This window comes from Aphanomyces astaci (assembly GCF_000520075.1).
Source record: "Aphanomyces astaci strain APO3 unplaced genomic scaffold supercont1.15, whole genome shotgun sequence".
NCBI classification, from domain to species: Eukaryota; Oomycota; class Saprolegniomycetes; order Saprolegniales; family Verrucalvaceae; genus Aphanomyces; species Aphanomyces astaci.
The window spans coordinates 562,482-573,279 of NW_009798278.1; the positions used below are offsets into that span (position 1 = coordinate 562,482).

A 10,798-nucleotide genomic window follows, 5' to 3' on the forward strand; every position below is an offset into this window, starting at 1 on the left:
CTTCTTCTATTTGCAAAACATATTGGCAAAATATTATGGATTTGGTACAAATATCCACATATCGACGCTATTGGCAATATCATTTTTCAGTGGATCGGATTGGTGCTTATCGAATGTATATTCAGCCAATCAGAAGTTCCAGTCTAATCAATACGCGAATTTGAACAAAATTTCGGCTTTTTTTGTATTTTGGTTGTTGGGGAGTTGAACTTGTCGAAACCCAACACGAAACAATAATCATGGACGACGACGAAGCATTCAACTTTGGCGGGTCGAATGCGTCCGTGTCATTGCAAACGCACAATGAGATTTGGACGGACATCAAGCACATTTGCCGCGAGATCGGCAAGCCGAAGGGGAAGCGTGGACCGGCATTGATTGCGTTCAAGGGCATGATCACGTCGCTCAAGCACCAGCAGGTGCTGCACGCGAGCGGGACGTGGAGCTTTGTCATCGCGGCGCTGGTGCAGGTGCTGGACGAGGACGTTTCTGCGATCGTGAAGAAGAAATCTATTGCGAAGAAAGAGATCAAGCTCGACCTCGAATCCATGATGAACGACCTCCTCGACTACGCGCACACACATACGTCCCCTGCGAGTTCCACGGCAGTCCTCGATCGCGACAGCGTGGGTCTCAAGACGCTGAGGAGCTTGGTGTCGTCTTGCGGATCCATTCTTGCCAAGACAAGTCTCGAAAACACTGCCGCGGAAGCCAGCGCGTTCCGCATTTTCGACAAACTGTTCAAATTCCGTGCGTACTGTCGCGCCGTGAGCGACTCGCACTTGAAGATGGTGTTGGAGAAGTCCCTTTACCTCATGAACGACCGCACGGCCAAGAATGCGTTGGTCGCGTCCAAGATCGCGCTGAACATTCTGACGTACTACCAGTCCGACTTGCATCCGAAACTGCCAGAGTTGATGGAGTACTTGCACCAGTGGTTCCTCCATGCTAGCTCCGACGGGAATAGCAGCAGGACGTCTCAATCTACCTACGCCACCAATATTCCTGGCGACACTGTCCTAACACGGAACGTTCTGAGCTGCATGGTGCTCCTCATGCAACAGTACGGTCCACATGTGACGCCGTTCCTGTCGTCGCACGAAGCCATGTCGTACGTCCAGCGCCACTTGAACGACGAAGTGCTCGCGCTTTCCCAGGAACCGGCCGAGTTTTTGATCATGTATTACCGCCTCGTGCATGCCAGCGCCGCACCGCCTACATCCGTCCAGGTGTGGTGTGTGTATGAAAATCAATGGCTCTCATATTCGATGTAGAATCGGCAACTCAAGCAGTTGCATGCGTCGTGCGTATTGGATGACAAAATTCTGACCAACATCGTTCGTCACATTGCACACAATGCCACCAATGTGGGTGTGATGGAGAAGAGCTACTTGTGGTTGAGTGTGGTGGCCGACGTCGTGTTCTACATGGATCAGTGGGGCGTCGGAGAGCTCCTCCATCAGCACAGTGTCACAAAACGACGTCGTCACATGACTGACCTCGAGACCATTGTCGGCCACCTCCAAGGCGGCGACCACTCGATCCCACCGGTGCTCCCAGTGTCGCAGATGTCGTCGACGCAACAGTTGAAAGGCATGACCTTGGCTCGTTTGCACTGGCTTATGTTGGTGCAAGCGCTGCTGGCCCGCCACGGACACTGGTATGTGCACACTCGCTCATCTACATCCGTTATGAGACATGGTTAGGCTCGTGGGCCATCAACTGGAGAGCTTGCAAGCGCTAGCCAACGTCCTGATCCAGTCCCTCAACGATGCGACGATGGATGGCCACTGCAAAGAACAAACGCTGCACTGTCTCTTAGCTCTGTCACTGTATATGCGCCCACACGACGATCCAACTCGATGGCGCGCGTTGTGGCAGACGCTGGTGTCGGACTTTTCGATTCGAAACATGACCAAGTGTGACGTGGTGCTGCAGCTCTTGTCCGCCCTCGTCGCATTGGAGTACGTTCCAATGGCCACGCTCGAACGAGATCTAGGGGCCATCTTGACGTTTCCCGCATTTGCATCTCCGTCTGGTAATAACATACATGTCCACACGACCCATCTCACGACTAGTTGGTCTGGCTAGTGTATGCGACGCTGTTGCTCTACTTGATTCAAACCAAAGTTGACACGGACATGTGCGACAACGCGTGGACACGACAAGAGGTCGCCACGTACTACATGAGCACCCTCGCGCACCAAATCTTTGCGCCCGACGGACTCGGCCACGCCGCTCCAGTCTTGGTTGCCGCCATCGGATCCGTCTTCGCCGACGGCCGTACGTTTCTAGACTGTACGCCATACCTCGTATCATCGTTTTGGGTCGGATGTGTGACCTGCGATCTGCCTCCGGACTGCGCCAAGTCGTTTTCCAAGCGAGACGCCGATTTGTTCGAAGTACCCCCCCTCGCCCACCTCAGCTCGTTGGCGGGGTATTTTGCCCGGCACAGCCGCACCAAGGACTCCCCCTCTGCTTTTGCCGCATCGAGAATTGCCTTTCCCCCGTATGTGCAGCTACAAATCACTCTCGAGCCAGCGGCGTACTTGACAGCCCGACGCGCGGACGTGATGTACTCTACCGTAAAGTCTCAATCCGGTCGGAGCCCCGCCGTCGTGCTCGACGAAATGCATCGATTACTGACTGATGTAGTTGAAAAGTGTGACACGTCGTCCAGCGACCAGCACCTCGTGTACGTGGAAGCGTTGATGAATGTAAGCACCATGGTTTTGTAGTGCAATGTCGATTGATTAACTATTCTTTTTATTATTCTCGTAGGTGGGGGTTGTTATTGCAGGTGTGCTGGACGTGTACTGCTTGGACGCGAATGTACTCATGAAGAACGTGCTCACGGCCGTGTGGTCGCGCATGTCGAAATGGATGGCGTCGCCCAACGCCGTCAGGTTGCTCCACAAGTTGCTGTGCATGCTGCAGCTCCTCGGTCGCAGTGTCAGCGTCGACTCGGACGGCAAGGGCAAGTTCCCTCCATCTTGTCGCCCCATCCTTTCGTATGTAACGAAGCCTGCTCTTTTCTAGTGCTTAGCATTGTTGTTATAGATTCATCGGTACCAACGTGGAAGAGTTCATCACGAATCGACACAACGCGGACGTTCCAGACGTCGACGACGACGACATTGACACGAGTCGGTGGGCCAGCTTGAGCCAGAAACACAATCTGTCGCGGCTGTGCTGCCTGCGCATCCACCATTTGCTGCAGTTTGAGCACCGCCGAACTGCATCCATGAGCAGCCAGTCGGCCAAGCAAGAAGACACGTCGCAGTTGATTCGTCTCGTAGTCGAGCAAACGTACATGACGGCCAGCGAATGCTTGGCGCTGGTTCCGTCGTTGTGGCGACCGCTCACGAACGAAGGCTTGTCGACGATTGTGTTTTTGCTGCTCAGAGCGTTGCCGAGTCATCCCGTGGACGTGTGTCAGGCGTTGGAAGGCGTGGCTGCGGTCGTTTCGCGGCAACAAATCAAAAGCGCCAGTGCCTCGTACGATCTCGGGCTGGTCTTGGACGCGTTGCTCAAGCTACGCAAGCCACGAAAGCTGCGCCGAGCGCTCGTGTTGGCCTACGAACAACTGTTTGTGATGGATGTGGATCAGTTTGTCCAATTCTCCGGCTTTATGATGGCGTCGCTGTGTGACCAAGACATCCAAGTGCAAGTCGCCAGTATCAGCGTGCTGCAGTCTGCGTACGCCAAGTACGACGAAGGCGTGGTGGCCATTTTCAACGACGTCGAAGCCTTGCTCAAGGAAAAGGGCCGCCACAGGTTTGTATCCGCCTTGGCGTGTTTTATTTCGGCTGCCAGTGCCGACATCCTCGTCAGTCGGGTGCTGGCGCTGTACAGTTTGTGGTTTGACACCGATCCAGAGCTGTTCCAGGCGTGCACTGTCGCCCTGGCCCAGCACTTTGCATATCCATCGCCGTTAGCCATGCTGGAAGATGTGTGCTGGTCGACATTGTGCCACTACGTCGAGCTTGGGCCTCAATTGCGTGCGAAAAGGAACGTGTGGCAGTTTCCCATGGCGTTGTTTGGTGCTCAATTGCCTCGTTTGGCTGACAGCTCGGTCGTACCCTCCATTTTGACGTTGTTGGTGTTGCTGGACGAAGCAAACACGGATATCCACCGCTCGTTAGAACAAGTGCAAACAGACGTACCGAATTTAGCGGCAATTCAATCCAGCGTGCGTGTCGTACTGGCCTGGGCCAGGCGGCTTGAACCATCAATTCCCACCGATGGACACAGTACGCTGGTCGTGTTGCAGTACATGATGCACCTGAACGCGTACGATCCGGAGCTATACCCTCTGCACTGGCCCACGTTGGAGTCGATGGTGCGTCCTCTGCCTGTGAATCTCGTGGACGTGGTGCTGGCTGTCCATGCCTGGGTGAAAGAACACAAGCTGGAGTCGTTTGCATCCGAGCCAATCAAGTTTCTATGCGATGCCGTTGATGCGCTGTCCAAATCGGCTTGTAATGGCCACGCCCTGTCGCACCGCATCGTGTTGCATGTGCTGGTGCAACACGTCGACCGGTTTGATGTCGCGGGTGCGTTGAAGCGTGTGTGCGACCTCTGGATGACCCGCGATCCCGACTTGTTTGGCCAGAATCTGAACCATTTGATTCGGGACCTTGTCCGGCGGTATGCCGCGCTTCCCGTGAAGGTCCAAGAAGTCGTCGAAGACATCGCCCATGCGATTGCGCGGGTGCCCAAGCTCGGCAAGTTCCTGGCCACCCTCGACCCATTTCCGTCGCAGATCTCGCCAGGACTGAACCAGCTGCAGCGGTCACACAACGTCGACGAGCCCGTGATGATTCAAACGCTGGCCGGAAAACTCACGCGGCCGCCTCTGCAATCCACCCCGTTGACGATGGAAACGCTCTTGTCACTCCAAGACATCGTCGCAGCCAACACAGACGACCACCATATCCCCACAATCGTGCACGGTCTCTTGTCCAATACATATCAAGTTGCGGTGCGAGAAGCCGACTCGGCCAAGCAAGTGCAACTTGCCACGTGTGTTGGACTGATGGGTGCCGTGTTCCCGGCGGACCTGCTCAGTCATGATGTGGCGCGCCTGGACGTGTTGTATCTGCACCTGTTTGCCCGCCCGTCGTTGGCCGCGCTGTCGCAGGCCAAAGATCCGTGGCTCGAACTTGTTGGCAAACTACTAGAGTGTTTACTTCTGCTTCTGTTCGACTCGGACGGCCGTGTCGTGCACACAGCGCACGACACGCTCAAGGCGCTGCTGCAGCTCAACGATATCCACTCCGCCGTCAACCACATGAAAAGTCATGCTCATGGCCCCAAGGCCTTTCTCCAGAATTTCTTTCCTGCGGCTACCACAGTCGTCCGTGCACTTCCCACTCGTCGCACGACTGTCCCGCGATGGGCTCCTGTAGACCATCCCTCCTTTCGGCACTGGATTTGCCACATTTGCAGTGTGTTGTTAATGCAATCGCCGGATCCTATCCTTGGGGCGTGCGTCGACGTTTGCTCGGTCAACGACCGCCTCGCCATCTTCCTGCTCCCGATGGCAATTTACTCCATCCTTGGCACTGATGCCCCCGACTTGCAAAGGCTCGAACAGCTCATACTCCAAGACGCAACGTCGCTGCCCCCCGACCACGGCCAAGTTCTCGTCCAAACCATCAACTATGTGCGACACCTCCAGACGATGAAATCCGGTCAGTCCGTGTGGGCGTTGCCATATATGCAAGTGGCTGAGCTGGCCCTGCGCTGCAATATGCCATACTCGGCGCTGCAGTATGTCGAACTGCACTTGGAGCACACATTTGGCACCATTGCGCCAGACCAGGCGTTGGCCCCAGGGGTGGCCAACATCCTGCTGCAAGCTTACAAGCAAGTCAACGCCCTGGACGCCATCGACGGCGTCCGCCAAGTAGGCCACTCGCTCTCAGACCAACTCACCATGTACACTCTGGAAAACAAATACTCGGATTGTCTGCCGCTCTACGACGTCCTCGCGAGGCAGAAAGGCGCAGGGTACCAAAAAGGTATATGAGCGACGACTTTATAAATCAGTATAATGTACATACATCCCATGCTAGGCCTAGCTCGAACGCTGCATGCGCTGGGGTATACAAACTTGCTCGAGACGTACCTGACGACCCACGACTCGTCGGAAATTAGCAAATTCCAGTACCAAATGGCGTGGAAGCACAGCCAATGGTCGTTGAAGGTTCCGACGGCGGAGGGTTCTTCGACTGCCAAGTTTGACGGGTTGCTGTACGGCTGTCTCAAGTCGATGGCTTCGAATGATGGCGCGCAGTTCCAACAACTGGTTGTGCAAGCCAAAGCCTCCATCTTAATTCGTCAAAACGTGTCGTTTACGGGTATGTGGGTTCCACCTTTTTGTTGGTCGTCGAGCTAACGTTGATGGACCAACGAATGTAGGCCTTGAAATGACCAAGACTTTGCATAAATCCATGGTGCAGTTGGAAACGGTGGCGAAATTGGAGGCCGTGTGGAAAGTTAAAGTGTGTGTGTGACAAAACGCTGTCACATATTTTCTAACATAAAAAGTGTAGGAAGAGCAGTCGCAGCCGTCCATTCTTGGCTCGAGTGTGGCGGACGTGGACGCCCAGTTTCACGAGTTGGCTGGCAATTGGAGTCGAAGGCATGCCGTGTATGCCGACGGTAGCTTTGACACGTACTCCACCTTGCTCCAAGTGGAGAAGTGCTGCTTGACCATCCTGGATGGGGCGGCGTATTTGCCAGCGTGGTACAACCCTGTATAACATCTGGATGCATCTATGATGATATTTGTTGATATGTAGGCAATTAAAGCTGGCCAAGGCAGCGCGGAAGGCCAATAGGGTGGCGATTGCCTTCAACGCATTGAGTGAGCTGGAGCAGACACCTCTGGGACCATCGGACCACATCGCATACCTGATGGAAAAGGCGCGGTTATACTATTCCATCAACGAAAGATCGCGCGCATTGGAAATTGCCAAGGACGTCCACAGGCAGCTAACAGCCGAGAAGAACCAAGGGCTAGCTCTGGCACAAGCCAACTCTACGATTGGCAAGTGGCTGGCCGATATGAAAGCCGAGCGAAGTGAAGTGATTCACACGACGTACTTGTCGGCTGCCACCCATATCTTTGAAAGCATGAGCGCGGTAAGTACAGTTGTCTGTTCGGATGATATATAATTGTCCTTTTACCCAACATTTGGACTTTTGTGCTGAATCCATCAAATCCATCGATCGATTTTGTTTACTGAATTTTGAATGTAAAAATGTGCTCTGTGGTGATCGTATTTACACTAATAGTTGAGTCACACACTCATTCTCCATGCCGCTCCAGTTTAGAATAAACATAACGATACCCCAAATTTGTACTTTTGTGCTGATTATTTGCCAAATCTATCGATCGATTCGTTGTACTGACTTTTGGAATGTAAAGATCGCCCAGTATCACACTAATTTCAGGCACACACTAATTCGGTTTTACATTGGTCGAAAAGTGGATTTGATTGGCCAGTTGATTCGTGATCTGGGTTTGGGTTGATTGGTCGTATATCGATTGTCTGTCGATTTGGTGATTCTGCTCCTTCGATATTGACCACCCAAACACTCGAATTTCACAATAAATGCCCTTTACTTGACATGGATATGTAGGAAACACAGTGTGGACACGAAGCGTCGAAAGCTTACCGGACGTTGGCAGACTTTACATTTGACATTTACAATCAAGTCAAGACGCGCGTCGAGTCGAACGAGTGGAAGCGCGGGAAAAAGGTGGCTGACGCCCAGGAAGCCGAGCTTCGGCTCTTTGACGCCACGTCCAGCGCTCAGAAAGCGCACTCCCGGCATGGCGTTCTCCGAAAACAGGTACAACATGCTTTGAAAATAGGCGGGTAACCCTTGAGTATATACAGGTCGAGTTTGACAAGCGAGAACGCCACGCCGTGGAATCGTCGGTGGATCGATTTCTCACCAGTACATTGAAAAATTACGGCTTGAGCTTGCGGTACGCAATTTAAAGATCTATTTTGTTATTGTGGTATATTCGATACGAATTTCCAGACCCCGTCGAATCGAATGTATCTCGCCGCCATTGAATCACGAATCATCGACGCTAGTATTGGCTAGGCCATTTTTAAGTGGATTTGATTGGCTACAAGTATATTCAACCAATCAGAACTCCGGCGTGATTCAATATTGATTAGACAAACCACGCGAATTTTAAAAGGTTATAGCGAATTCACAATAATTAGAGGTTGAATATGATAATTTACTCGCCGGTCTACTTTTTATTTCCCAATACTTTATTGCCAGAGGATTTATTGTCATAACTATTGTGTCGATCTGATTGGATCAAAATAACGTGCGGTTTTTGGGATCCTTTTTTCAAGGACACAATGAAGTATATCTGAGATAGACCATTGTTTACATCGTTCGTTAAAGTGATAAAAGGTATATTATGGTTGAATACGATATATATATATATATATATATAGGTGAGATAAATCGATTGGCGTTTATGTGGACATGCCGTACATTTGCTATGATACAGCACAATCGTCGTGTTCTCATGCTATTTTTTGTGGCAGGTATGCGGCGAACGGGGACATGACGCCAGTGTTTCGCATCCTGTCGCTGTGGTTTCGGCATTTCCAACACACCCTCGTCAACGACGAGATGGCCGACATCGTTCAAAGCGTGCCATCGTACAAGTTTATTCCGCTGTCTTACCAAGTGATCTCGCGGTTGGGCACAACGTCCACCAAGAGCAACATCGTCCAAGAGCTGGTGCGGAGGCTCGCGACGGAGCACCCCCACCACACGATCGTGCAGCTTCTGGCGCTGAAAAACGGCTCCAAGCGCGGGACGGCCGCGTACCGAGACAACATTGGCGTGCTCAAGACCGAAGAAGCGGGGAACGTGCTGAACTTTGTCAAGCGGTCCAGTCCGATGCTGGCGGCGTTGGTCGAGAACATGGAAGTACTGTGCGATGCATATATCACGCTGGCGCTGCACGACACCAAGGAGTACGAGCGTCGAGGTACGTACGTACGTGGTATTGTGTTTGAGAAACAGATCACAAACGCTACTGTCGTCCACGCCGATTAGAGTCGTAGGGGCTGTGTTTTGCAATGTTATGGATCGTGCTGGGTTTGGTAGGGCTGAAGAAGATTGCACTGGCCAACATCCTCGTGGGACGAGATCGGGTTCCTTTTGACAATTGCTTGAGGCTGCGCAAATGCAACCAGTCCGTGCCCGCGCGGCCGGCGGTGCTCACGGTAGCCATCAAGCCTCGCCCGGACGGCGACTACTCGAACGTGCCCCGTGTGCAGTCGTTCGAGAAGGACTTTACAGTCACCGATTCAGGTAGCGAGCTTAATTGTCGTTTTTACCCTAAATTTGGACTTTACTGTTATTCGCCAAATCTATCGATCGATCGATATAATAACTTTTGTATGGAAAGAGATCGTTTTCAGTATATCACACGAATTCTCAGTCACTCACACACTAATTCGGTGTTGAATTGGTCCAAGATTTGATTGGCTAGTTGATTCATGTCTTGTGGGTTTTGATTGGTCGATCATCGATTGTCTGTCGATTTGGTTATTCTGCTTATTCGATATTGAGCACCCCACTCCAATGGTTTCGATTCGACGACTTGACAATATATAGAGGTGGACATTCAGGAGGCCTTGCATTAATCAAGTGTGCTGTAAATATAGGAGTGCACAAACCCAAGATCATCTATTGTTATGGGTCCGATGGCGTCCGACGAAAGCAGTTGGTCAAAGGCAACGACGACACGCGACAGGTCCTTTTGCCGACATATAATTGTAGGAATATCATACCTATGAGTGTTGTAGGACTTGGTGATCGAACAAGCCTTCGACATTGTCAACTCGTTTCTGGACGAAGACCCCAACACCCGCCGCCGCCACCTCCAGATCAAAACGTACAAGGTATATATTGTGGTGGAGGATGCGACTACCAGATGATATATATATACAATTTTGTCGATATGACTGTGGGGTTGATAAGCCAAATCCATCATCGATCGATTTGTTGTACTGATATTTGTATGTTAAAAACGTTGCCCTCCTGCGGTGATTGATGGCAATCACACTACTGATTGAAATCTCACACTATTTAAATGTTTGTTGACGGTAGTTTCGTGGAATTTGATTGGCTCAATATTGTCGATTTGATACAAATTTGGGGAGGGGTACATTCGAATCGCGCCGACCAAACCGATCCACAATCGATCGGATTGGTTGAATTTCATTGAGAAATGGGTTTTGATTGGCTAATATTTTTGAGCTCAGCTGAAGTGGCCAATCAAATCGATTTAAATTCCAACGAGAAACCACACCACAACACAATGAAATGTCACTCGAAAGCACAATATGTCTTGTGTAATTGATACTTGTGGATGTTCGTTCTGGTTTTGAATCAACCAACCATATTGGTAGGTCACACCACTCGACACGGTCGCGGGGGTGCTCGAGTGGGTGGACAACACGATGCCCATGGGAGGGTACTTGAATGGAAAGCCCGTGGACGCCCATATGCGATATCACCCGCACGAGTGGAAGCATGTGCAATGTCGATCGTATCTGCAGAAAGCCACCGACAAGTACGCGGCGTACCTGGACATTCAGCAGCACTTTACACCTGTGTTTCACCACTACTTTTTGGAAAAGTACCCCGACCCCGCCACGTGGTTGGTCCAGTCGACAATATATATATATATATGTATATCTGAGATAGACCATTGTTTACATCGTTCGTTAAAGTGATA

At 51.5% G+C, this 10,798-nt stretch overlaps 1 protein-coding gene across 1 annotated transcript in view; it reads left to right on the forward strand.

The window, feature by feature from the left end:
- Positions 1-239: 239 nt before the first annotated feature.
- The window catches only part of H257_07377 (hypothetical protein), a gene marked incomplete at its 5' end in the record, with an annotated part of 12,107 nt that continues 1,548 nt past the window's right edge, over positions 240-10,798 (forward strand). Inside the window, 17 exons of the mRNA XM_009832880.1 lie at positions 240-1,229; positions 1,275-1,660; positions 1,707-2,038; positions 2,092-2,717; positions 2,782-3,011; positions 3,061-6,026; positions 6,081-6,365; positions 6,427-6,509; positions 6,561-6,754; positions 6,810-7,152; positions 7,654-7,866; positions 7,914-8,005; positions 8,589-9,040; positions 9,160-9,366; positions 9,723-9,811; positions 9,864-9,959; positions 10,470-10,720. Of these exons, the coding sequence (XP_009831182.1) occupies positions 240-1,229; positions 1,275-1,660; positions 1,707-2,038; positions 2,092-2,717; positions 2,782-3,011; positions 3,061-6,026; positions 6,081-6,365; positions 6,427-6,509; positions 6,561-6,754; positions 6,810-7,152; positions 7,654-7,866; positions 7,914-8,005; positions 8,589-9,040; positions 9,160-9,366; positions 9,723-9,811; positions 9,864-9,959; positions 10,470-10,720 (7,835 nt within the window). The remainder of the gene's footprint in view (positions 1,230-1,274; positions 1,661-1,706; positions 2,039-2,091; positions 2,718-2,781; positions 3,012-3,060; positions 6,027-6,080; positions 6,366-6,426; positions 6,510-6,560; positions 6,755-6,809; positions 7,153-7,653; positions 7,867-7,913; positions 8,006-8,588; positions 9,041-9,159; positions 9,367-9,722; positions 9,812-9,863; positions 9,960-10,469; positions 10,721-10,798) is intronic.